We start from the raw sequence: 27,370 nt of genomic DNA on the forward strand, positions 1-27,370 counted from the left end.
CCCTTATTTGTTAGCCATAATCCAAGGACTTTCACAAAGTTGCATTATTTTACATCAGATTATATGATTAGGAGCCAGATGCAGGCAAACAGTACATTGGTGCTACTGCAGTAAATTACAGCAACCAAGGTCTAGTGACACAAGAGTAAGAGGATCTGATGAGACCGAGTCAAGTGCAGCGGGACGTGAAAGACGGACTGCGACAGGAAGATGCAGAAAGGAACCGAGCGCTGAAAAACAAAAGAAAGCTTGATCCGGAAAAGGTGGAATAGCAAGAGATTTGGCAGCGTACAAAAAGGTTGATGATAACACGAGGAGAGAGGGGAAAGCCAGAAAGGCCAGCAGCTCTTAATCACTGTGGACACAACCCCCTATATCACTGAAACAAGCAGCTCTTCTCCTATCAGCCAGGAAAGTAGCACATCATGCTAGCAGCCTCCGGCAGCACCAACCAGGAAAAAATTCCTCTCTCCATCCCACCACTGTAGCCTGAGCGTCCAGCGGCTACAACCAGGTCATGGACTTGCTTCTTTCTGCCTCCCAGCTTTGCGCTGAATAAATGAGTCGATTACAGGCTTTTGATCAGAGCCAAGGGCAAAAGGCACTCCCGCTCTGCAGACGCTGTAACACAAGTCAGGCGTCTGGATGTCCTCTGAGTCTGGGCTTCGATCCTAAACCACTGCTTAAAATAACAGTCATCCTTATTATGGGTTATAACATGGATAAACGAGACAGGATTTGAATAATATTTTGAGAAATGCATTTTTAGATATCAATAGCAGCTTCGTAGACTTCATCAAGGCAAACTCTTCTCCGGGAGTCTTGGGTGAGAGTGTCTGGGTAGGACTCAGACCTCCGAGCTCCAGTGGGGTTTGAACACACGGTCATCCATCTCACTTAGACTCAGCCCTGCACCCATGCATCGGCGTAATGGATGAGTCCCATTATCGCCTTTTCTCTCTCACTGCCACTAAACACATTTCTACACCGGTTACTTATTCCATTTGTTTTTCCTGTCAGGACTCTGACACTGTCACTCCATCCGTTTAAATGGATAATGCATATGCAATCTTTTTGCGTGACTGTGGGAGAGAAAAAGAAAGAAGCAGACAAAGAGAAAAGAGCAAGTCGAATGATTTGATACTTGCAAAATAAAATTTAGTTTCCATATCTTTAGTACGGTTGAAACCAAAGAGAGTATGAAACACAGACAGGTAGCAGAGAATGTGATGGCGTGCTTGCACATAGTACAGAGCTTTTTAAAGGTTATAACGATATTCAATTTCAACAGGAATGGAAAAACTGGGCAGAGAATTACAGTCTGTTCAGTGAATTGTGTCAATAATGTAACTTTTTTCCTAAAATAACTTCATAAAACAGTTTTCAAAGTTGTGAGTTTTGAAAATTGCAGGTGATCTAGGACCTTCATACAGTGCATGCCACTGGAAAAACTTGACTTAATTTTTATCTGCATAAAATTTAATATGGCATCTACCCAGACTAAGGTCTATTATGTTGTACAAAAAAGGTGTAGACTGTTTCTATGAGATGAGAAATATGTATGATTTTTAAAAAATTCAGAAAGTCACACTGTGTGTATACAAATGGCCAAAAGAAATAAAACTATGAAAACACCACTGATGGACATAGCAGCTTGTTCTTGGTTTCCTAGTGGCATCTAGTGGTTTTTTCAAGACCATATTTTGTCAAAGAGGTAAAAAAAAAAAAGCAAAAGAAGTAATTTACAGCTTCAAATCTTTTTATGCACAGCTTTTAGGCAGTGGAAAAAAATGTGAGGAAACTAGTGAGGACACAAAATTCCTCATGATCTACAACAGAACTAAAACATTCATCCCACCCCCCAGCCCCCGATAAACTCTTTTTATGGGATGTGACAAATGTGTATCACTTTTGCTAATAAATAATTAAACCAAAAAACGTCTAAGCACTAAGACCGCCCCATTCCTCAAACTGGCTGCCATCTGATTCATCATAATAGTTAAAAGAGCGTAAAATGAAGGAATCATCTTACTAATTGCCCCATTAACTTGATTTTCCGCTCGTTAATTACAATTATAGTAATTAGTATAATCTTATATATGCTTCTATAAACTGATCAGAATGATATAGCTTATTCCAGAACGAAAGACACTTTGTCTTTTATATACTTGAAAAATAAGTCTGGGAAAGAGTTATTTATTGCCACAACAAAGAATTCCTCAAGCGTTGCACATGACAGTATCTCTTACACAAGAGTGAGTATTATTTCATTTATGTGATAACAGAGGCAGGCAGCTAATCACTTGTCTTGCCCCTTGCCTGTACTGCTGTGGCTGGCACTGCAGATGATGATTTAGGGTAAATGCCACCGTCTGACCTCTGTGAATGTTAAAACATGCTAATAACCACTGCACATCTCTACGCACATGCCCAGTACAGACAGTCCTTCCCGATTATGCATGTCCACTCTCAACACTCAGAATGTCAGCTCTCCATGGAAACCAGACCCCTGAAAAGCACCCAGTCAATGACAGAAGACATTCCATGGCAATGAATTAACATCCAGTAGAACAACAAAGCGATCAAAGGAACTACAAACACAGAGACAGAACACTCCCAGCATTTGGCAATTTGCTATTATGAGATTGTGACAGAATGGATATTTATGTAAAGCAGAAATCTAAGCTATTCACCGTGGAGAGAATTGCAAATTCCTGAATTAATCATTTAAAAAACTTTGTGTGACATTATGATAATCACAGTGGGTCAGCTAATCTAATACAAACTACTCTCCTCTGCTTTTGGAGGCAGTTTGTAAACCAGAGATGTCCTTTATTCAAAATTTCTTATGGTGGAAAAGTCCAGAGAGGCAGAGAAATAATATAAGTATGTGGTAGGCAGCAGTTAATCATGGCATTTCCATTCAGCATGACCACAAGAAGAAAAATCACTTACCAACAACAGTTATATTGTTGCTGTAGTTCAACTGGTAGAGCAGGCGGTAACAAATTCATGGGTTCAATTCCCAAGGAAAACATGCTGGCAATCTGTGTACATTGAATGCACCATGTTATTTTGGATAAAAGTGCAATAGTGTAAATGCAAATCCTATAGGCCATAAAACATTACCTCCCATATCTGTCAAAAGGTAGCTGGTACTGAGGCCGTTTTGAGAACTGTCCTGCCATGGTTCATCAGTCCCAAAAATGAAAACAATGTATAGTGATACAAACTGTAAGCTGTGTCTGAACAAAACAAAGCACTAGAACATAACACCTGAAGACCAAACACTTGCAACTCATGTTCATGATATTAAAACATCCCAACATATCTTTTACTATATTACCATTTAGACAGTTACCATTTGCAATAATTTAACTATTATATATCATCTGGATATCAAATACCGATTCCTAAAACTGTTTGGCCGTAACCACAGTAGAAACTACATTCTCAAACAAATTAATAAAATGTGTGTATGTGTGTGTGAGAGAGGGGGGGGAGAGAGGGGCACAAAGAGAGAGAGAGAGAGAAAGCGAGAGAGAGAGAGAAAGAGAGAGGGGGGGAGAGAGAAAGAAAGAGAGTTTTCTTACCCAAACAACAACTATATTTTATGGTTTAAGCATTCAATTAACTTTCATAATTAGTTAATTAATTAATAAACAAAGCTATAAAAAAAATTCGTCTTTGGTTTTCTCGCTTTTTTGGTGCCAATGAACAAATCCATCTTATTCATGATCCCTAGCTCCCTTTTTTGTAAGGTTCATGTATTAAGGGTTTAATCTCTGACAGATGAAGTACAATGGAAAATGAACATATGCAAATATAAACTGAGTGAGTGCTGTCTTATAAAACTTTAACAACAATATAGTGAGCTTCTAACCTTTAATGTTTGAATAGTACGAACCTCGAAGTGCTCGCGCCTATTTCTGTGGAGGTCAAGGTGCGTGTCAGGCTCGCGCGGGGGGTTATGGGACAAACAGTAGAAGAAGCTAAAAAAACGTTAAAAAAAAGAAATCGGAGAAAAATTATTTTTGTAAAGCAATGAAAGAGGTGGAGAAAATAGGGTGACGTCTGTCGATAGTGCTGAAGGAATTTGGGACACTGAAAAAATTAAGTGCATACTTGTATTAGTATATGTTGACTTTATTGATCGTTTAAGTACTACACTTTCAACTGTATAGAGTAAAAAAATGGAATAATACTTAAGCTTTACTGAAGTGTAAAAAAAAAATAATAATAATAATAATAATTTGATTTTGCTAATGTGGTAAGGGTGATTCACTTTCATACCAGCTGACACTTCAAAGGAAAAAATCAAAGCACTGAACATTTTACCCGAGGGCAAAACTGAATTTGAGGCATATAGCATGTCCAGTTTACATGAGAGATTATGTGCAGTTATGCTGGCTATTCATGTCCAATAGCCCACCCAAAGCCAAGACGTGTTGAGATCTGAAGTCTGTATTTTAAAATAGTCCAGTACAGGACTTCTTTTGAAGAATGATGAGGCGATGTAGAATTGATGGGGTCTTGTTCACTAAAACTCAGGACTTTGTGTGCCACCTGTCAAAAAACTCACATCAAGTTCTTTTGCAATAGTCCAGGGTTTCTTTACTTTCCCAAAACTAAAAACAATGTATCGGTTCATTCCTTTCCTACTTATAATGAAAAACAATTGTAATATAGACTGAACCTTATGGAATATCACAGATATTCTTTCACAGATAAAACGGAAAACATTTGACCTTGAATGAAAACAAATATATATAATTAAGGAAGTTAATGATACCATGATACATTTTATTTTACAATACACTGTACTGTCAGTCAAGTGGTGCAGTTTCAACAAATCACCAGTGATATATCTATTTTTAAATTATGCTTTATATAAATGAAAGTTTATTCCATTTTCCATTTTTCTTCAAAATAAAGAAATGCCTTGCACATCAGCTATTGTATGTAAAGTGAGTATCATGACTACATTTAAGACTTGTTGTTTTAATGAAATTATTTATGTATATTTGCTCTACCAAAATGCCTCTGTATATCATGAAATTGTTGAATTGTACTGTTTAGTTTCTCATGCTCTAAAAATTGTATTCATGTCACGAATGACCTATTTTAGACTGGCAGTGGGACTTCATATTTTTGACATGTTTGTATGATGAACACCTGATGGAATTAATGCTTTCGTTTCATTCTGAATGTTCTCCATCTGTTCTCTCATAATGAATCATAACTAAATAACACAAAAGACGTTTCTGCCTGAACACATCAAACGAAAAGAGGCTTAGTTTATTTGTGAAAACAGGTTTTAATTTATATGCCAACAGCTATAGCTTGTGAATTTGTTTTAGTTACAAACCATATTTAAGAACATGATGTTTAATTGTAGAAAAGCAGTAGGAAAAATAAACTAGATGGAAACCTCTCAGAATGGTTTACATGTACCACTAAAGCTCATGGCAATTTATTGTAGTTGTGCTTCCTCTAGTGGTTTAGATAGGCAGTACAACAGCAAAATTAAAATGTTGATTTGGCATACAAGTGTGATTGAGAGACTCCATACTGAATAAGTAAAAATTGTGAAATAACAGAGCTGGATAAGTGACTAAATAAGGCAGAGAATCATTGAGCATTCAGGACACAACAGTATCCTTATTTAAGTGTTGATTGGTCTACTTGATTTCAATCCCCTGGATCCTGACCTCGCCTTCAAAGTGCATATATTTGTACTTCTCAGCGCCTTGACGGTTGGGGAAGTTAATCTGAGAACCATCAGGAAGAGTCACCAGGAACTCCTCATTGGTGAACGTGATTTTTATCTGAAGGAAGGAAAAAATATTATGTTAATTAAAATCCCGAGGGGCCATTAAATTTCATCCACAGCCCATTTATTATGATTACCATCTGCTTAAACAGCGGTTTCATAAAGATATATACGAGTCTTGCCTGGAACTCCTCGTTCTGATTAAATGGAAAGCTGGCCTCTCTGTGCTCCTCACACCAGTTGCCGCCATGGAATGAATTGCACACTACAGTGCGCTGGTCACCGTGGGCATCAAAACGAGGGTTCATGTGTAGAGCGATGTCCTCGGCACTGTGACCAATGTTAATGGCAAAACTGCAAAAGAGCAAACGGTGGATATGGCTCCTGGTGCTTATAAAGTCCTGAATTCTAGAAGTTGCTTTGCACCTTACTTTGTGGAATCGCCACTGGGGACTCCTGTAAGAGCCAGAGTCTGTCCTGTCTTGAAGGACATATTCTGCACAAGCACACCCTGTTAGAAACAGAGAGAGCTGAAGTTAGTCTTTATTTGTAATTTGATATCTCACACACTACTGGCATGAATAGCCAAACATGTGTATCCACTTAAATTTTACTTGTACAGCTGGGCGCTGTGCCTGGTTTTCCCTATAAGCCAAATAGAGACTGTAGCTATAATGATAGAGTGGACCGAATAAGCAATGCTGTCAAACTTTCCAATGAGTTGAAAGGAAAATCCTAGTCCGATGGCAAAAGGCAAAGAGCCAGACTTGAACTTTCAAAAAACTGCAGATGTGGCACAGATGTTCTACTGGAAAACCTCTGTATGGGTTCTGTCTGAAAAAAAGGTACAAAACTGTCACTGGAGCGCTACCCTTTCAAAACATACTAATATGTACCTCTCAGGGGTACAGTAAATTTAGCTTTTGTACTTCAGGGTACCACCACGGTGACAGCTTTGTACCCTTTTTTCTGAGAAGATGGATGCAAGAAGACCTATCTTTTAATCATTCAATATTTAAAAACTAGTGGCCATGCCATCTCTGAGAGATTTGGTGTAAGTTTAAAAGCCAAGTTTGGTCAGCAGCTGCAAGATGAATTACTCAAGGCCTCTTTATGTGATTCACAGCTGCCGAGGAAAGCAGATTTTTATAGCTGTTGTAATGATGGCAGAAGAGATAGGCTACAGCTGGCTGAATAATGGAGAGAAAGGAGGGTCAAAAAGAGAGATAGGATGAGGAAAAGAAGGGAAAAAGGCACTTAGACTGAGAATGTGAAAGAACAGATGTGTAGCAGAGGTGAATTCTTTCTATATTAGTCGGTGTGAGTAACAGTAAACCAGCGCTCAGACAGAAGCTGCTGCAGAAAGAAACTCTCAGAGCAGTGTGACATCCATTCTTTCTTTCTGAACTTTCGAAACTGCTGATTTTAACTGTAAAAGGGAAGCTGGCCAGTGATGCTCAGGCTTTTGGATTAGCGTATGAAGAATGACTGAGTCATGCTGCTTTTGCTGAGCTGTAGAGAAAGTGAGCTAAAGGTCTCCTTCTCAATGCCCCTGGGTACTGGATGGTTTCAGACAATAGTTGGGCTTGAATTGGCCAGTCTTGCTTCATTTCTAGAAATGCCAGAGGATTGAACATGTTAAGGTAAAATGAATTACCTTAAAATGTTGGAGGGTTACATACTACGTGTATTACAAACACAAAAGCTAACCTTTGTCTCTCCAGTCTTCAGTGTCACATAACACACCAAAAGTAATATGCTGATTTGGTGCTCAAGAAACGTTTATTATTATCACAGTTGAACATGGTTATGCTACTTAATATTTTTGTGGAAACCGTGATTTATTTGATTGAACATTTATTTCAATTTTTGTAACAATGTATAGTCTTTACTGTCACTTTTGGTCAATTTAATGCATCGTTTCTTAATAAAAGTGTTCATTTATTTAATAATACTTTTCAACTGTAGGCTATATGTGTGTGTCTATGATCTGCAGTCCTGGTTTTCTTGTTACTTGATGTGGTTATGCCACACTGTCACTGATTTGGTTTTTGAAGGGTTTTTCAAATATTACTAACTATACGAATTTTGTCTCACTACTTTTTTTTAAAGAAAATAATAATAACAGTTTGTTCCAGACTACTTACAGAAGTTAGTGAAACACATGAGATACAGGCATTTTTTATGAATTGCATTTGTTAATATATTTCTAAATGCCTTACAATTGTGGACAAAAAAAAATGAACGTAATGTAATTAACCAGTGCAACATTGTGATAGAAATGGATGATGGAATTAACAACATAGCAGCATTAAAGTGAGTGCACTCAAGATATGTGGAGTTAACACCCATGCGCAATGCACGTGGGGGCGCTTCAGTAGACACTATTCTATAATAACTATACAATGCACCAAACAGACAGTTTACTGCACAGTATCAATAGCCATAAACACCAGACTTCAGCTGCTATGAGCTCTGTATTTTTTGTGCTGCTAGAGAAGACATTCTAACATTAACTAGCCTATAAACAGATCTATAAAACACCATTTGGCATAAAACTAAAGAGTAATGTATCGTTTTAAAATTACTCACGCTCATTTTGAGTTCCTTTGAGACCCAGTGAAGTGAAACGAAGTGTCTGGGGGAAAGCTGCGTTGTGTGGAGGGCTTCTTATGTCCACTCATATGTCCACTGAGGACTAGGAGTGTTCTTGACCGATGCTTACTTCACCCAATTGGGTTTCTTCGCCTACTCTATCTCGACCAATCGCTGAAAGGCATGTGATTTTACTGTATGTAGTCTATTTCTAGACATACCCTGGTAATACGCTATAAATACTTCTAAATAATTAAAACAAACGACCATAACCACAATGAATGCTGGTGTACGTTGCGAACAGAACATAATTAATGCAATTATATGCTTGTAGCCCACAAATGATCTACTTATTAAAGCTTTATTAAAACAATTGGCTACAGTTTACAATATGATTAACGTGTTATACAATTGCCATGCTTATGAATTGATTGAAAAATGTCACACGTTGTAAAATATATTGATCATGTAACGAAAATAAGTCATGATGAGTTGGTATGAGAGGTGATGTATTTGTGGTCTGTGTGCTGGAATACTCAGGATTTGGGGCTGGTGACATGAGGGTGTGGCACTGCATGTTTGCACTGCTTTGTGAAACTGATGAGCATTTTAACACCATAGTGTCGTTTGCTTATTAATCTAAACTGTATTAGCATTTCGGTGCATTTTTCTTTTCTTTCTTTTTTTGTCTATGTAAGCTATGTCTTAGTCTAACAACAAACTATTTGTGCAGGGCTCCAGGGTGTGTCTTAAGACAGTCACAAGATGCTAAGAATGGATTAGAGAAGTGAGAACTTCGAGGGACCCATGCAATATGGAAGAAAAAATGTCAGCTTAATACAAAGTAAATTTGACAGATAATATAGCATAGTCGATAATATGTACTTTTCTCATACAGAGCGAAAGCGCCGATTAACTGGTCCTAAACAGGACTTCAGGGTCTCGCTTTTGTCATATGAGAAAATAAGGTAGTTAGTTTTTATTTATTTATTTAGTCATTTAGCAGACGCTTTTATCCAAAGCGACTTACAAATGAGGACAACAGAAGCAATCAATTGTAGTATTAAAACAACTAAAAACTGATCCAAAACCTTATAAATACTACATATACACATTTTAAAAATAAATACATTAAATAAAAATGACAAATGCATACAACAAAATTCAAAATTTATTATTTAAATGAAAAACAAAAAATAAAGCTAAAAACAATTCAAAATATTAAAGAACAAAAGGTATAAGAGTATAATATTGATTTTAACATAACACTAACGGTTACGCACAGGCAATAAAATGTTTTGGCAGCAGCAACCTCAAATAATAGCTGCCTGCATACACATCTTCATTATCATTATTTATTATCATGAAGATGCTTAGCCAGGAGGAGAGCAGTCTCTTTGCGTCCAAACCACGCCCACTCCAAGCCCCGCCCAACGGGCGCCGCCAGGGTTTCTGTGAAAATGTGAAATGCAGAACTTAATGACCGGGGCCAAATGACAATCAGTCTTACTTTTCGGATTCAAATTAGACCAATGTTTTTATGTTTTGAAAAGTTATGACCAGTCTTGCAGAAAAAAAGATTTGACGCTGATGCACCACCATCCCAGCAGGTGGCGCTGCAACCATAACATATGTGGACTGACACTCACGAAGAAATTCACTATGGAATTCACACATGCATCTTCCGCATTCTCTAGTAACAGCATCAAGCAAGCAGACTTGTGTGATATTAAAAGATGAACTGTACACATCCAATAACAGATAAAGAAGAGGAAGGAATGAGCCACAAAACAAGAAAGGAAGTCATACACACCTTTCAAGTCAAATTCTTCACTATGAGTCTTTTAAATACATTTCCATGGGATGTAAGTAGAACATTGCAACATGCATTAAGAAACTATGTCAGATGTTCAGATGATTTGTACAACTATTTATATATGAGCTGTGAGCTGTGTTTCTCTCTCTCTCTTTCTGTTATTTGTTTTTTTCATGAAAGTAAATGAACAGTTGTAATGTTATATGTTTGCTCTGTATCATCTCTACTTCCATAACACAATGTTTTTTGCAGTCTTTAGACAGAGAAATGATGACTACAACATCTTCAGACATCATTGTGGAGATTCTTCAGAAGGTAAACAAGCTATTATGAAAGTGAAGTAATTAGTTGAAAAAAAGATGAAAGTTTTGTTTTTCTCTCTTTTTTGGCAGACATGTTTACATCCCATTTGCCTTAAGAAACCCCCCTCTTTGAAATACAGAAGACGCTTCCTAACAGAATTGATAAAAAGGGTTAGTTTAATGTCTTTACAAACAAGCATGATGTAAATACATTTACAACATGCCCCCCTCATATTTTGAGATACAGCATATTTTCATGAAGGCTCATTCTTGCAGCATGAGATGTTGTCTGCTGAACCTCTGGATGTACTGTATGAAGCGCTCGGAGAGGTCATGTGTGCAGAGGAGGAGGACATGTGCTACAAAACCTACTTATTGGTGAGTCTGATCAAGTTATCACTGGACCCTAAGGATATTTATACCTCATAACAAAACATAAAATAACAAAGTGTCAAATCTCAGCCAACAGGAGATGCTGTTAGTCTAGCAGAGAACATGGCTGTCATTTCCCAAGGAACCACAGGTTTGGTTACCTGGGAGGCTGCCCTGTATCTGTCTGAATGGGCTTTGGAGAATGCACACATCTTCAAAAACAAGTAAATCTTACATCTCACAACTCCATGCCAGTTTACTTGTGTTTATGTGGGATAAAATTATTTAGAAATATTTAAGATGTACGATTTCTATTATTCAATCAAATAAGCTAATTTGGACAAAATAGTAAAATTCTAATAAGTTAATGTAAATTCACTTGAAAGACTTTCTTTGCAATTTAAAAAATCAATAGTATTTTATCATTTATACATTGTTTCTCATACTATTTTATGTACAATGAAAGAATGACTGCTGCTACTTATGACCAATTAATTGAAATGGCTTTCTCTATTTAGTTAAGAGTTTGACTTATTCCATTTGCATGCAACTATAAGTGCACACTGTTGATTACCTCTGTGTTGTACGTGAAGGACAGTGCTAGAGCTGGGTAGTGGAATTGGACTCGCCGGTATTGTAGTGTGTCGGTCATCCAGCCTAACCAAATACATCTTCAGCGACTGCCATCAAACTGTCCTTCAGAGGCTGAAGGACAATATCAAAAACTGCTTAACTAACTGTGACGGCAACAGTGTGTCAGTGTGTGTGGAGGAACTGGACTGGGAAAATGTGTCTGACGAGCAGCTGCAAAGAATACAGGCCAACACCATCATTGCCGCAGGTGACACAAAACCCAGGGATATTTGCAGGAATACACACATTATGTAGTTTCATATGTGATTTATTTTCATTCATTCATTGAAAGGTCTCTGAATCTGATCACATGAAATGATGATTTTCGAGAAGTTTTGAGTAACATTACTGTGTTTGTTTGAAACAGATGTGGTGTATGATCCTGATATAATTGCTTGTTTGGTGAGACTGCTGAGCATGCTTCTGAACTGCAAAGTTCAAGAAAAACATCCTGATGTTTACATTGCATCTACTGTACGCAACCCACAGACGTATGACTGCTTCAAGAAAGAATTAGGTAGGTTTCATATTATTAATAACATTATTTTCTATTCAATTAATGTAAAATGTTTTTTAATTTCTGATTCCCCATAATAAATGAAATGTTTCTTTTATTTACAGAAACGGCTGGACTGAGACACGTTGTCATGAAAGATTCTGTCACTCAAGTATTTCCATACACCCGAACCGCCACTATAGAAATGATCAAAATATATGTATGACAAAAACCATCTCTTTGTAATAAAGTATTTATTTACATGATATTTACAAGGATATTGTGCTTTTTATTCTCATATTCAAGTCTTTCCCAATGGCATTGCAGGAATGCTGATTATCCCATTGTGGGGACAGTTAGCTTAAAAATATGTACCCTGTGCAAATACCTGACAGTAACTTTCCACTGAATGGGAGTCAAAGGATTTGAGAGAACTTTACATAAACCCATCACCTAGACAGTCAGTCGCAGTGCTCTTTAATAAGTGGCAGGACATTTTGGTCCCAGTTCTCATCCCAGCGCAGCTGCCCGCTTTCCCGTAGATTCTTCCTGAAGATGCCCAGTTTCCCCTGATCACTAGGGAAGTCTGAAAACAGAAGCTACAGAGATAACAGAATTAGCTGTAAGCATTTAATATTAGCCAGATCTTTTAAGGCGCAGTATGTAATCTTGACAACTAGAGGTTGAAATAGCTACTAGCAGTCCAAATTCACGCTCACATCGATTGCCAGATTGAGGATGCACAACAGGAAGTGACAATGGAACATTGTAACATTATAAATTGATTTATCTGCGTTTTAATATGCCTCTGATCACAGAGATTTTTGCAGAGGTTTTTAGGTTGGGTAGAATCTGCAATCTCTGACCTAGTTTGTTTGCTGCAATAGGCTGTTTTTTTCCCAACAACTGGCAAAATAATATTGGGTGAACTGGCAGTGGGTGGACTCATAGACCAAAACAGAAACAGACATTCTATAACGGAACACACATTTTCAAATTGAATAACTAGCTGTAGGATTGTTTTTTTGAGAAACAATTATGTGAACTTGGCATGTTTCCTAAATATCTGAAAACATGTTATGGTATTTTTATGCTTTAGCACAATCAAAAAGTTACATCCAGCACCTTTAAAAAATGCAGATGTCTTACCTTTAATTGTTCAGACAGCTCCTTGGAGTCTTTGAAAATGAGCCCATTTTCCTCATGTTTCACCAGTTCATGCAAGCTAACAAGATACAGAAAATGAGCAGATGACAGCTAACATAACCTACACCTATATAAAAGACCTACTATAAGGTATATAAAAGACCAGTCTCTCACTCTTACCACTGAAAGTGTATGGCACAGACTGGTAGACAACATCCAAACATGTCAACCACTTTCATTGGAAGGTCAAGATCACTGGAGGATTTGTGCAAGCAGACCCCAAGATCAGCAGAACCTGTGCCAAAAAAATCATACTCTTGTTCAGGCCAAGACACTGGTCTATGACATTTATAATACTGTTAAAGCGATCCTCTCACCAAGTAAAACTGGATAATCCTCTGCTTCCAGCCATGGAGTGCAAATCTTGATATGTTGTAATTCTTTAGAGTCAATCAGCTTCTTGTAATACTCCTTCTGAGGACCTTTACCTATATTAATATATCACGGTGTTTGAAATACAAACACAGGCATTGGTCCACAGATGATTTTATGGACATTTATACATATTAGACATTATGGTGTACCTGTAATCACACAGACCAATGATGGAAGTTTGTGCCCTGCCTCAACAAACTTCTCATACTCTATTGGAGACAGAAATAAATAAATCAAAAGTTAGAGAATGCATAGTCAAATAGGTTTCAATACATAAATATACAACTGTAAATTACAGAAAAGGTGATACACTACAGTTCAAAAGGTCAGTAAGATTTCTTAAAAAGTTTTTATTAAAATGTAATATTGTGAAGCATATTATTTCTATTGTAATATATTTTAAACTGTCAATAATTCCTGTGATGGCAAAGCTGAATTTTAGCTGTCATTACTCCAGTCTTCAGAGTCACACGATCCTTCAGAAATCATTCTAATATGCTGATCTGCCTTATGCTCTTATCATCAACGTTGTAAACAGTTGTTCTACTTCATATTTTTTGTGGAAACTGTCATATATTTTTTCCAAAGGATTTTTTGATAAATAGAATTTTTTTTTTTTATAAAACTAATTATATTATTTTTGGTCAATTTAATGCATCTTTAATGGTGGTGGACGAGGAGACACCACCCCTCACAATGTAGAGCGCTTTGAGTGCTTAGAAAAGCAGAAAAGCGCTATATAAATGTAATGAATTATTATTATTATTATTATTATCTTTTCCAAATATATGAATTAATTTCTCAACAACAACAAAAAAAATCTTACTGACCCCAAACAATACAGTAGTATATATATAAAGAGATAAAATAATAATAATAACCTTCAAGAGCTTGTAAAAGAATAGAGAAATCTTCATCCTCTGAACATAAAACATAAATAATGAAAAGTTAGGACATTTCAGTTAAAGGATTGACGGATAACATCCCTATAAATCTCAGTGTTTACGGCACTGACCAGTCCAGCTGGTGCTGCTGATAAGCAGAGCAGGTCGTCCAGCAGACCGCGTCACAGCACCTGTCTGAGTATTACGCTCTGTGAAGGCTGTCAGTTCCATGTACTCCTTAGTGACATCGGGACTAAGACATTACAAAGAGGAACATAGGAAAAATGTATAAAATGCCAAAAACAAAATTGTGAGAACCTATTACTGCTATTATCGTTTTCAAAAACTTTTATACTACTATATGCGTGACAGGAAGGAATAGGAGCAAATGGTTCTATGGGAAAATACTTACCTAGGCCTAAATGGTAAATAAGTACTGCCCAATCTGATTAACAGCTCATGTTGAAGTTTCAGAGGGGTTTCTCTAAATATCGGGGGTGGCTTGTCGTATAATGTGGTTGCCCTACAATTGCAAAATTGATTAACTGGCTTGTCTTAAAAGTAAACTGTTTTACTGTTAATGTTATTATATAAATACTTATCTAATAATAATAAAAAGGTAAATAAAATAAAAAATATTATCTGATTTAACTCAATATTCCAGTTTTTCCGAAGATCTTCTCTCATGGCGTTAGTGACACATAAGTTATGATCCGAGAAACATCCAAAGAGCTTCTCGTACCTGCCAACAACACAATGCACAGTTCAGACGATTCCCAAACATGGCTCGAAACACAACATGTTCTACCAGGATAGTTTTCAAAGGTGTTACTTACCATTTTGCCATCTTAACAATGAAATGATTCTGCCCATGAGTAAGAGCCATTATGGTGTATCCATAGTTGTGCCAGTCTATGATGAACTGGTTTCCCTTGAAACGACTTGCTACCCATGTCACTGCTATAGCTGGCAGTCCAGGAGGATTCTACAGAATGCACACGTGACTTAGAATTTCACTTTAAGACATGATTACATATAGAAATGACAAGAGAGAGATACCTGCATAAGGATATAGCCTTGGTCCTCAATCCTCATCAACACATAAAACAGCTGGAAAGTCTGGAATATCACCTTCGAAGCATACCTGAAAATTTTGGGGCCAACTGAAAGGCAAAATGCATTTCACATTCTTTATATCAAAATGAATGTGCATAGACCTTTATGCTTTCATGTCTTCTTTCTGTGTATATGTTTATATTACCTGTAAGCCCCTTTAGTTCTGAAATGGGACGTATGTCTATCCTGTCATCCTCAAGAATGTCTTGATGAGGTTTAGTACCTAAGTGAGCAACATGCCAGTGTTAAGAGGTATAAAAACTAGCCCTGTGACCTGTATATATAATGCACATTTAAGTGTTTATTAGCATGCCTTGCATTCAACCATGGGGGAGATTTGACCATGCATAAAAGCAAAAAGTGGTACAGTGCATGCGTTAAAATGTATATACCAAGGAAGCCAATTAAGGTGACATTGTATCCATGTCTGCTGAGAGAGAGCGCATGATACTGCATGCGAGGACTGCGCCCTATATCTCCCAGCACCAACACGCAAACGTTCAGATGTGCAAGTTCATCCCGCCCCTTTAATCCACTGGCTAGTACAAAAATAAGCACCACTACAGCGACTGGTAGAAGAGCCCACGACAAGCTTAACCCCGATAAAAACCCTAAAAGAACCAATGAAACTGTCACTACAGCTACTGCCGCATTGGCATCCGCCATTGTGTTTTCCTGATTATGACGTGGCTGAATGTAGGGCAGGAAATTTAAAGAGACACGAACCACTGGCGAGCCAAGAGCAGGTCAGTTCAGCACATTTTAAATCATTTTGATGTAAATTATTTCTTAAATTATACAGTTACCACTAATAAATACATTAAACATTTAATCCGAATATTTTTAAAGACATGTAATTCCATTTAGAACTATTAAATTCCAGATATAGCTAATTATTAATATATCATTATAGCCTACAATAAATACTTCTACTACTACTATTAATTATTTTTACTGCTACTACTACTACTACTACTACTACTACTGATATCGTCAATAGAGAAAGATGCTGTTAGCAGCGAGATTTTACTAACTTTTTTCGAAAGAAAGAAAGAAAGAAACCTGGAATTTCAACTGTCAAAGGAATGAGAAGAAATCCCACTCAAAACATATGATGGAATATTTTCCAGCAAAAGCAATAATATTCAAACTAGGTGGTATAGGGTTTACGAACCCTGAGCACCGCAGTCACGCCATCTGCGCTGAAAGACTGGTGCGCGTCTACTTGGCGTCGTGTGGCAGCGATGGCCATGAAGCTTCGAAACCTTTGCAAATCATTTTTTTTTAAAAGAGAGTGGGTCGGACCGCGTATCAATCTGAAACCACTGTCAGTTAATCGATAATAATAGACTCCTTTAAAAAACATATTATACAGGCACTTCTTATTTAATGGTATTTTATTGTTTAATTGTATTAAACTTTCAATAAAACATTTGGAAATGGGTTTGTAAAATGTTTTGTACGATGTTTTATGCATGTTTTGGCCTGAGACACTTGGTGTTAGTATACATATTTTAAAAATTAATAAAGAATAAATAAAATAAAATAGTTGTACATCTCCCCAAGTACCACTGTGGTAATTATGTTGCTTTATTATTTCATTCTTTAATAACTGCATGCCAAAATCATGACCAATACTATTTACTACTTCACTCTGCAGACTTATTAAAAATTCATAAAAAGATTAAATCAAATTGTTTTCTGCAAACTCCATTAAACATTAAACAATAGAATACCATTAAATAAGAAGTGCCTGTATAATGTGTTTTTTTAATTAGCATTTTATAATCGATTCATTGACTGTGGTTTCAGTTTGATACGCGGTCCGACCCACTCTTTAAAAAAAATAAAAAATGTTTGCAAAAGTTTCGAAGCTTCATGGCCATCGCTGCCACGCGACGCCAAGTAGACGCGCAAGCAATCTTTCAGCGCAGATGGCGTGACTGCAGTTAAAGCAGCGGACCTGAGCCTGAGCCACGTGATGGGTTTGCTATGACAAACAGCTTCGCCTTCAAAATAAGGGGGAAACAAGCTACTGGACAGACCACTCGTGCATTAACTATTTTCCCTGTTTATTTTGTATTCTCAAAGCTCTTAAAATGTGGTATCCTTTCCTTGTGCTTCTTGTTCTGTCGTCTACAATTGATTTATCAAATCAGGATGTGATTGATAACATACTTATGAGTTTATCCAAGGGAATCACATACTTTGACATGCAGGGCAGAAACATCAACCTGGACGGTGTTGTTGGATACCTCATACTTCAAGGTAAGCCATCATGAGCATTGTTTCAGCTTTATACTGATTACCTATGTGTGGTATTTTTTCACTCATGTAACTTTTCAAGACACTTTAATTTCAATTGACCGATACTGGACTTGGTTGTAAAATCAACTGAGCAATGGCCTTTTTAATGGAATTGTATTTTTCGTTGCGCAGTCCTTAGAGGTTCTCCTCGCGCAATAGGCTATTATTTTTAAACTATAATTTACCTTAAAGACGATTTAAATATATATATATATATATATATATATATACTTTACTTTTACTTTTGTCATTTAGCAGACGCTTTTGTCCAAAGCGACTTACAAATAAGAAAAAGTAACTAAAACTAATAGTTACAACTCTATAAATACTATATACCTACATATTTAAGAAAATAAAGAAATTAAATAAAATTGACACATGCATATAACATTTAAATAATAAACAAATAAATGGAAAAACTAAAATAAAAAGCGATATTCTATCCCTTGCCGGTGTCCCTGCCCGGTGGAGTCGCACGGTAGAGTTGATGGTCTTTACACTCTTTACTTTTTACTTTTGTCATTTAGCCGAAGTGAGGGCTTACATATCATATATATATATATATATATATATATATATATATATATGATATGTAAATCAAATAAGAGAAATAACAATTTTGTCGTTTTACCCTCCGATAATAAACTGCAAGCGCTCGAGCAAGCAACGCACTGTTGGTTACTCCGTCAGTTAAACGCGACCGATTCTGGTCATAATTAGCGCACTCTGGCAGAGCTTGTCATGTAGGATAACTTTTCTGATTACTAAAAAGTTGTCTGAAAAGGATGTTTAAAGATGAGTGAAAACAAACTATATATTTAAAAAATTGGACCCCATTGGTTTTATTTTGACTTCTTTTTGGAGGGCTAAATGGGCTACTAATTTGGGGGCTCAAAACCCCCTAGAATCCACTGAGCAGTCCATCAATGGTTCACCATTAGGCTTCTTTCTGTTTATATAACTCAGCGCAGCTGCAGGAGGCAACACGAACTTGGCCGCATTCAGATTTTCTGAGTCTCTCTCAGCGAGCAGCTGCTGTTTCTATGTTGAAGAGACTGAACAAGAGCCTTTCTACTGCCGTCAGCGCTCTTCAGGAGACAGACCCCAAATACTTCAAAGGTAAGGCTCTTTGGGCAGGGGGAGGTTGGTTGGGGGAATCTATTCTAAACAGTCTAATAATGGCACAGAAAACATGAACTGTTTCTCCTACAGAGTTTGAGCCCATTTTGGACAGCTCCTTCTGGTCCCTGCCTGCAGAATGGAGCTCCACAGATCCCTCACTTGTTTATACCTCAGTGAGGTCTATGGAGTGCTATGATGAGCAGTTGAGTGACAAGTGCATGACACTCCTTCTAGGAACATGGTAAGAAGATTATAGCATAAAAGAAAACAATAGCATCAAAAAGTTGTAAAAATCAGCCAATACCACAACTGTTATTTTATTGCAAGGAAAGACAATGGAACCCCATGTATTGTGACTAAGTCTTGTAGAGACACGATGACACAATTTGGATGTCCGCACTATTCCCTGTCCCACCAGCTTCTTTACTTCATGATAGGAACGATGGTAACACATCCTAAAAATCTTTACTGTAGTATTAGCAATTGACTGTTTACCTTTTGTTAAGAAGAGAAAGTATCATATTTTCTTATGTACCCTGAAGTAAATCTGTGTGGATTCAGTCTGACACTTGTGTCCTCAGAAAGGGTGCTCCAGAATGCTGAAGGGGGACCTGAGATTGTCTCGTGTCAACATAACTGTGGAACATTATAAGAGAATCTTCTGCTCCAACATGATGAAAAGCAACCAGGACATTTTCAAGAATGCTATTACTGGCCAAATGCAGGACATCTTTACAGAAAACAGTTAGTATAAACTATGTTATGAACAAAGTTAGTTATATATATATAGTTATGAACAAATTATTGGAGAAAGATTTGGTCACATCTTATAAGATAACATCCACTTACTGTATTTTTTTTAGTTCTTTTATGTGGTTTAGTGGGATTCTCAGACTTCTATAAATTGGACTGGTTACAGTCTATTCTAACATGGCAAGACCAAGAAGCAGGCTGTTTTGGCAAAGATGGTGGGTTGAGTGCATTTTAAATATATAAAATCATATCTTAATGTTTATTAACTGGATATTAAATAAAGTGATTGAGCTATAGAGGTGTGAATCACCTTTTAAACTGTATGTTGCATATTGTTTTTCCCCCTTAGAGGACATCTCCCAGATCTTTGAGGAATTCTTGGATGCACCCCACAAACGGGTGAAAAGAAGAGAAAAAACACTGACAGGTGTTTGTTTGCTCTTAAAGCAATAGTTCACCCATATACTGTTAAGTGCTTTGACACAATCTGTATTGTTAAAAGTGCTATATAAATAAAGGTGACTTGACAAATATGAAAATTTGCTAAAAAGTTTCTCACCATCAAGATATAGATAAGTTTGTTTCTTTAGAAATTCAGCATTACTTGCTCACCAATGGATCCTCTGCAGTGAATGGGTGCCGTCAGAATGAGAGTCCAAACAGCTGATAAAACAATCACAATAATCCACAAGTAATCCTCACCACTCCAGTCCATCACTTAACATCTTGTGAAACGAACAGCTGTATGTTTGTAATAAACAAATTCAAGACGTTTTTAACCTCAAAAAAAGTAATTTAGTCCGAATCAGGAGAAATATGTACAGATCAAGCAGTGTTAACAATCAAAAACTGTCCAAAACTGTTATTGTGATGTTTTTATCAGCTGTTTGAACTCTCATTCTGACGGCACCCATTCACTGCAGAGGATCCACTGGTGACCAAATGATGTCATTGAAACTTATCTACATTTTGGATTGTCTGAGGGTGAATCGAATTTTAGCAAATTTTTCTTTTTGGGTGAACTATTCCTTTAATGTTGCAGCTGCTAAAAATACTTAGTTAATATCCCATGATTACTGTTTTAAACTAATATTATTATGTTTCTTTTCATAGATGGCTGCTCAAGTCATATGACAGGAGTTGCAGTGAGTGCATTAGGAGGTTTTCTCAACTATTACCTTTCGGAGCAGGACATAACGAAGAGACCCTTCATTTAAGAGCCATGTTTCATGAGATTATGAGAACTCAGTTTCCTCCTTCATCAGGCTTTACAGATATTTATTCTTTCCTCTATGATCAATTTTCTGTGAAAGTGCAGTAGATTTAATGCTATTTACGTAAAAACAACATGATTAAAAGAAAATAAACAGAAAGGCAAATGTTTTTGAAAAACCAAGAAAATGTATACTTTATATCAAATAAAAAAAACATACAGTATTATGATACATTTCTTATTCTGAGGAAAAAAATGACAAAATTATACACATTTTATTATAATGAACTGTGCATAAATAGGTTAAATATAGTCATGTTTTGTTTTGTTTTTTTAATGCAAACAGAGGTTAGTTTAAATTAACAAAATGCCCTTTGTTGGTTAATATTTTCTCTTAGTTTAAGCTTTCATGTTTGGAGGGAGCGGACCCCTGTGGGTTCATTATTATATGCATGCTTAAAAAAATGCATGTTTGAATTCAGTCCAGAAACAGCATGATCTCTCCAAAGCTGCTTAGAAAGTAGCCACATTGAGATGTCTTATTAGTCAGACCTCCATCCATCCATGAAATTAATGTAAAATGCCAGTCAGAAAATTGTGGTCTTTGGTGAATTTTTGGCCAATATCTTGTTCTGATATAGCTATATGATGTTGAATGATTACTCATTCCACCCTGTGACTTCATAGAAGAGAGCTTTTATCAGGCGTGATTCATACGTGACGGTGTTCTTGCCAATGTGCATGCGGTCCTCCTCCAGAGGCTGCTCTATGATGGCAGGCACATCTTTTCCGTACACTAGAGGAGAGGGTAAAAAAAGTAATTAGTCCCATGGAGAATCTCGGGATTGAAAATTAATTAGTGTCTCAGCTTTCAAAAACCAGCATTTCATCCCCACTGAATTAATCAATCAAAACAACAGTGAACTAGTAATCACTGGATTAGATTTTGATACTTTGCGAATTACTGGAGGATTAAAGCTCTGTGTTGACACAGTCCTGCTACATATGAAACAGGATACAGAGCCTGTTTTAGAGGTACTATCAGTGGGATCAAACCATTTTTTAGAAAATGTACTTACATTCACAGTGCTCAAGGAACTGAATGCACTCTTGCACCACTGAATCCCTGAGCATGATCATGTGCTTGGCCATGTTTTCCAACAGTGAGAGAAAACATCTCTTAGCGTAGAACCACGTGTCTGTTCCAAGCTGAAAACATAGGAGGTCAGTGTCATGTCAAGCATAATGACTACATAATATCACATGAAAATCATTTCAGTAAAACAAGTAAACATCAGACTAAAAGGAAGTGCAGTAGCAATCCAGTGCTGTACATCTGCTACAGTGTCATAAGATCAAGAATGCTGAGGTCCTTGAGTAACACTGTTTATGCAGCTGGAAACAGCAAAGACCTCTTCAGTGGATATTTGTGGATACACAAAAATAACATGTCGATAACAGTTTTAGAGAAGGACTAAGATAAATACAGCAAGTAAGGAACATGGACGTTTATGTGCCATCTAAACTAAACTAAAGATGGCTATTAAATACATTAAATGAAATATTGATTACCTTTTTGTTGTATGGCTCAAGACTTTTTATGACACGAGAAATGCCAAAGTCATAGTTTCCTTTAGCACAATACAAAGTCCTGTAAGAAATTATGTGTTGCAAGTATTACAAGTATTTCTTGAGAATAGATGTCTGTAAAATGAAAGATATGTATGATCTCATTTTCTTTTGACATACATATTGTTCAAAAGTTTAGGGTCAAAAAGATTTTCAAAAAGTTTTATGAAATAAAAAGACTTTTTTAATGTTTTTAAAATGCTGCTTAATTGTGTAAACCATGATTTTTTTTTTTTTAATCATACTGGTAGTGTAATACACACTACTTTTACAATGTCGTCTTGTGTTGTTATGATATTTCAGATTTGTGTGATATTTTAAAAAGTAAAAAAAAAAGTGAAAACAGTATGTCTTATAAATGCAGTACATGCAGTTAATTCATATTACTCCGTGCTTAAATGTATAATTACACTGTAACAAGGACACCTTAAAATAAAGTGTAACCTAAAAATATTGTACATACCCTATTACAAGGTTGACAATACACAGATGAAAGATTTTTTTGTCCGGATCATCATACGAGATTTGCTCCTCTTCTTTCTCGATCTTCCTCATCAGTTCCTCTGCCTGTACACGCAGAAAATATAATGAAACAAAGCTGCTCCAGGGGTATCAATTATAGCTGAATAAGATTTGAATTTTTACCTCTTCATTTTGGCTGGTCATGATGTATGACACGCACAGGTTAGCAAGGACAATCGCACTGACATTAAGGATCTACGGGACAAAATGTGACAGTTCATTAATTGTGAGGATGCTAACGACACTAGATACTCTTCGAAATAAAACAAAAAAATCAAACATCATGCCGCAAACTGCATGCAGTCACACAGTAAGACTCCAAGAGTCACAGATCATTTTACCGAGGGTTTTGTTTTGCAGGGACACTCTTGAATGTTACACTGTTCCAGCTAGCAAGCAGAGGAGCAAAGAACATGTTTTCATTTGAAAGGTTTAGATTGGTTATATAATTGTCTTCCAAGTACGGCCAAATGTCACCTACCATCACAGAAGACAAATCAAATATTATTTATTCATTTATATTATAATTTATATGATATAGTAAATATATAAAAATGTACATAGTATATAAAAATATTAGCTTAACAAAATTAATTGAATGGCTCTATTTTTGCATGCACAAGTTATTTTATTTCCTAATATCCACGAGTCAAAGAAAACGGTCTTATTTTAAGGTTTTTAAAAATCACATCTGGATCCCAGTTTATGCAAAATATTACAGGTTAACTGATTTAGGTTATTGTCATCTATTTTAAAAATGGACTCTTAGTAAACTCTACTAAGCACTGAGGACTGACTCAGTTTTTTGTCATTTGCATTTCAGAAATTATTCTTATTTTTTATTTAAATGTGGACTTGGTTTTCATGAAAAGACATTAGTATTTAAAGGGTCTCAAAATACATTAAAAGTGACCAGAAAAACACATTCGGTAACATTAAACTTACATTCTCATAATGCTTCTTAACGATGGGCTCATAGAAGCCAATGGCTTCTTTATATTTGTTGTCTTGCATGAATAGCACATGAGCAACATTAAGTTTCCAAGTGTCGTGCTCATTACAGAACTCCAGTGACTTATGGAAGATCTTTTCCACCATGCTGTAGTTCTCACGGTTCCAGTAGATTCTGGCCTGTGCCATTAGTACAGGGATGTACCTTAAGAAAAAAACACACTTAAAAGTATTTGTATATGGTGAACATTTTACACGTGTTTACATAAAGAACAGAAATTTAAGGATGAATCTTTAGTAATCACCTTTTTTGTAAGTCACTTCATACAAAGCATCTGCTAAATGTAATCAATGTAAATTAATCTTACATTTACCTCTCAAGAACCTCGTCATAGTCTTGGACATATTTTTTTAGGGATTCATCATCCCGGTTGTGCCTTGCTTCCTGAACCTTTGAGGAAACAGTGTCAGACGTACTGATATCATAATGGTGTATTTAGGGAGTAATATTTGACACAAGCAGGCATAAATGCTGTGAATTGTTGAAAGGTAAAATGCCGAGCTGTAACCTGTTTCGTAACCTTGCGCAGTTGCTCAGTCAGTTTTCCAGCAATTTCATCAAATTTTCGGAAAGCCTACATCACATAAAAAGTCAATTAATTCAAAAACAAATGCTAACTAGATACTAGCCAAGACTTTGGAAAAGATCACTTACTTCCTCAGGTGCTGTCTGACATGTGATCATGGCATCCAGGAACTCATAAAGGTACTATAAACAGGAGACCAAAACTTTAGCCCTACCACCTTGATGCGAGTTCAGACTGAAATGTCAATATGCATGAGGCAACTCTGCAATTATCACCTGGTGTGTTATTACTTGCCTTATGACCAGAGGAATCAATCAATATGGATGTTATTATTGGAAAGACTATCTAGGCTAATGAAAGTGGAGACTTGTATAAACATGATTGAATTTTAATAAAACTAATAATGCAAATACTAGGAGGCTGAAGGGAAATAAAACATGAAATTACTACAAAATCATTTCTGCCTTACCGGTGTGAGAAACTTGTAAGTGAGATGAGCATTTTCAGCCAAGACATCTGCAGCGAGGTCAAAGTACTATAGACAACAACAGCAAAGAACCATCATACACCTCTTAAATAAGTTTCTTTAAAGTTTCTATGAAAGCGCTAAAATGCATAATTAATATACCCCTACCAAACAATTTCCTGAATGCTAAGAACTGTTAGCAATGACGCACACTAACCTCATATTTACAATAAAGCAATAGTAAGTTGCCAAAAGTGACAGGAGGAAAGGGGTTTTGCTGAAGGAGAAAAGCAAGTTTTTCAAAACCCTCTGTGGGCTTGGTGTCCATGTTCATCAGGGCCTGGTTGTGAAGAGTGACTGGATCCAGCTCCTAAATGTAAAAAAAAAGGACAATCATCAGTTATTTGGTTGACAGACTTTAAACAATCAGAATACGGGCCAAATTTCAAATGTAAAAGCATTTCTTACACACAGAAATAAACTATGGGAGCTAATGAACAAATGAACTATAAACTATTAAATGTCTATATGGACATTCCACTCGTTCCACTAGGGGGCAGCAGATAGCTATGTTAGCTTGTCCATTTCTTATAACAGATACGAAGAATTTCATGGATGCATAAACTAAAGACTTCAGCATGAAGGGATAGCCTATCTATCTGCAAACTAACATTAAAACCGTATTGTATAATTGTTATATTTCAGATAAATAGCACAATTTGTCTATATATATAGGCCCTCTTTTCAGGAAATTACATTACCCTGTAAATACAACTTTGCGCAGTACGCTGAATTTTTATTAAAATCTGGTACATTCCTTGCACTAGTCCTAGCGACAGATTCAGGGTTTAAAAATACCTGTCCTGCAGGAAGAAACTGTGTATTTAATGAGTGCTTACGTAAGATGGATCACGGTTTGGACTCATTAACTTCGAGGTGCCAGCGCAAGCTAGCACAGAGACATGTCCCTGCAGCCCACCATCATTCCAGCCAGCAGGTGTGGGCTTACCAGCTCTCACAATACAAACCCCTGCAGAAAAGGATTAAACCTGCACCGGAATCGCAAAAACAGCAAATCCCCAGTGCATAATTGCAGGCAATCTTTTTAGTATTGTACTATTAAAAGGCAGTGCAACTGTCATTTTTTTTCTGCTTAAATAGATGGCACATGGTCTGTCAATATAGGATAAAAGTTCCTCAAGCGTGCATGTGAACTGACATGCCTATGACACTGATTCATAAGAAGCTATCCTGCAAGAGTGAGCACGCTCAGATCAAACAGCATAACTAATGAGGAAAATATTCTCTTGACAGGCATCTGATCTTATCCGACAGCCTTTGTTTGCTGCATTGCTATAGAAATGAGAAAACAGAACTTGGAAAATGTTTTACAGCAAAATCACCTGGAAATATACTGGAATAAAATAGTAATGAGATATAAACACATTACGAGGTGTTTTTAGTGATCAAATTACAATCGGACAACACTTGAATACATTAAAAGCCAAGTGAAAATGCACCTAATATGATAAGACCACGATCGGATCACTGAAAATACTTTCGAAGGTAGTTAGAGATGGTTTCTGATTTAATTTCATTAAGTATAAATGCGACAAGGTGTAAATGCTAATGCATTTTGATTAAGCAATATATAATTATTACGCTGATTAAGTACTATATAATGAGGCTGAGCTACAAATAAAAATTATCCGTCACTTTGATGGACTAGGTTGTAAATTTTCCATCATGCTCTATTTTTATCAGTGTTTAAAGAGATTTTGCAGCTTCCTCTCTTTTCATTCTGCTTGCACAATGTGAATAAGTCAACAGACACTGAGGTCTTGCAATCTGCTCGCCAATTTAATGAACAACATCCAATGTATTATTTCACTGAACTACACTTACGGTCTCTCATTTCTCTCCCCAATTCCTCTGTCACGTCTCCCTCCTGGTGTTTTTGCGGGGGCATTTTAAAACCTATTTTTTCTTCTTTTTCTTCATATCTAATCCCTATTAGCAACTTTTACTTTTAAGGAGGAAAACCCAATAGACCAGACAGATTTTTTTTGTTTTATCCATAGATAAGCATTTTGAATGATCCATTATTGTATTAAAAATTCTGTGGATGGCAGAAAATTCATGGTTAAAGCAATCTATGATCTAATACATGAGTGCCATTCCATTTCAAATGGATGAGTGAGATATATTTGAATGCAATCCTGCTAAACAATATCCTATCCGGATTCAAAATG

General features: G+C 36.4%; 5 protein-coding genes across 8 annotated transcripts in view; 2 read left to right on the plus strand and 3 right to left on the minus strand.

Annotated features, from left to right (window-relative positions):
• Nucleotides 1-4,132: 4,132 nt before the first annotated feature.
• LOC306848751 (beta-galactoside-binding lectin-like) lies at nucleotides 4,133-8,929 on the minus strand. The gene is made up of 5 exons (XM_079383493.1): nucleotides 8,905-8,929; nucleotides 8,366-8,542; nucleotides 6,205-6,284; nucleotides 5,956-6,127; nucleotides 4,133-5,828 (listed from the first exon to the last, which is right to left on the minus strand). Exons 2-5 carry the CDS (start codon nucleotides 8,369-8,371, stop codon nucleotides 5,682-5,684), a joined length of 405 nt encoding a protein of 134 aa, XP_079239619.1. The 5' UTR covers nucleotides 8,372-8,542; nucleotides 8,905-8,929; the 3' UTR covers nucleotides 4,133-5,681.
• An 878-nt stretch (nucleotides 8,930-9,807) lies between these two features.
• On the plus strand, nucleotides 9,808-12,255 carry eef2kmt (eukaryotic elongation factor 2 lysine methyltransferase). Of its 2 annotated transcripts, none has more exons than XM_079400118.1 (8): nucleotides 9,808-10,233; nucleotides 10,437-10,499; nucleotides 10,577-10,657; nucleotides 10,763-10,864; nucleotides 10,949-11,082; nucleotides 11,452-11,699; nucleotides 11,859-12,008; nucleotides 12,113-12,255. In XM_079400118.1, the coding sequence occupies exons 1-8, from the start codon at nucleotides 10,105-10,107 to the stop codon at nucleotides 12,211-12,213; spliced, it is 1,008 nt and encodes a 335-aa protein (XP_079256244.1). In that variant the 5' UTR covers nucleotides 9,808-10,104; the 3' UTR covers nucleotides 12,214-12,255. The 2 variants fall into 2 exon arrangements, with proteins under 2 accessions (XP_079256244.1, XP_079256243.1); XM_079400117.1 differs by having other exon boundaries at nucleotides 10,015-10,233; nucleotides 10,544-10,657.
• Nucleotides 12,229-16,250, minus strand: LOC306859200 (chitobiosyldiphosphodolichol beta-mannosyltransferase-like). Its single transcript, XM_079400108.1, has 13 exons — nucleotides 15,961-16,250; nucleotides 15,714-15,791; nucleotides 15,512-15,615; nucleotides 15,289-15,437; nucleotides 15,105-15,194; nucleotides 14,865-14,975; nucleotides 14,584-14,705; nucleotides 14,450-14,488; nucleotides 13,718-13,777; nucleotides 13,511-13,621; nucleotides 13,314-13,428; nucleotides 13,137-13,212; nucleotides 12,229-12,586 (listed from the first exon to the last, which is right to left on the minus strand). The coding sequence occupies exons 1-13, from the start codon at nucleotides 16,232-16,234 to the stop codon at nucleotides 12,449-12,451; spliced, it is 1,467 nt and encodes a 488-aa protein (XP_079256234.1). The 5' UTR covers nucleotides 16,235-16,250; the 3' UTR covers nucleotides 12,229-12,448.
• A 1,248-nt stretch (nucleotides 16,251-17,498) lies between these two features.
• cUnh16orf89 (chromosome Un C16orf89 homolog) lies at nucleotides 17,499-21,166 on the plus strand. 2 transcript variants are annotated; one of them, XM_079400156.1, is made up of 8 exons: nucleotides 17,499-17,836; nucleotides 18,842-18,994; nucleotides 19,088-19,238; nucleotides 19,325-19,442; nucleotides 19,579-19,741; nucleotides 19,861-19,965; nucleotides 20,100-20,177; nucleotides 20,864-21,166. In XM_079400156.1, exons 1-8 carry the CDS (start codon nucleotides 17,668-17,670, stop codon nucleotides 20,965-20,967), a joined length of 1,041 nt encoding a protein of 346 aa, XP_079256282.1. In that variant the 5' UTR covers nucleotides 17,499-17,667; the 3' UTR covers nucleotides 20,968-21,166. The 2 variants fall into 2 exon arrangements, with proteins under 2 accessions (XP_079256282.1, XP_079256283.1); XM_079400157.1 differs by having other exon boundaries at nucleotides 20,100-20,149.
• LOC306859221 (intraflagellar transport protein 70A) overlaps nucleotides 21,137-27,370 on the minus strand; it is a 9,609-nt gene continuing 3,375 nt past the window's right edge. The window contains exons 9-20 of one of the 2 annotated variants that reach the window (XM_079400135.1): nucleotides 25,336-25,488; nucleotides 25,122-25,187; nucleotides 24,781-24,834; nucleotides 24,635-24,700; nucleotides 24,440-24,516; nucleotides 24,060-24,270; nucleotides 23,456-23,503; nucleotides 23,238-23,309; nucleotides 23,056-23,159; nucleotides 22,536-22,614; nucleotides 22,043-22,172; nucleotides 21,137-21,759 (exon numbers count right to left, since the gene is read on the minus strand). In XM_079400135.1, coding sequence (XP_079256261.1) covers nucleotides 21,623-21,759; nucleotides 22,043-22,172; nucleotides 22,536-22,614; nucleotides 23,056-23,159; nucleotides 23,238-23,309; nucleotides 23,456-23,503; nucleotides 24,060-24,270; nucleotides 24,440-24,516; nucleotides 24,635-24,700; nucleotides 24,781-24,834; nucleotides 25,122-25,187; nucleotides 25,336-25,488 — 1,197 coding nt within the window. In that variant the 3' untranslated portion in view covers nucleotides 21,137-21,622. The remainder of the gene's footprint in view (nucleotides 21,760-22,042; nucleotides 22,173-22,535; nucleotides 22,615-23,055; nucleotides 23,160-23,237; nucleotides 23,310-23,455; nucleotides 23,504-24,059; nucleotides 24,271-24,439; nucleotides 24,517-24,634; nucleotides 24,701-24,780; nucleotides 24,835-25,121; nucleotides 25,188-25,335; nucleotides 25,489-27,370) is intronic. The other variant, XM_079400136.1, reaches the window with a different exon arrangement.

The sequence above is a fragment of the Barbus barbus genome, assembly GCF_936440315.1.
Source record: "Barbus barbus genome assembly, chromosome: 3".
Lineage (NCBI taxonomy): Eukaryota > Metazoa > Chordata > Actinopteri > Cypriniformes > Cyprinidae > Barbus > Barbus barbus.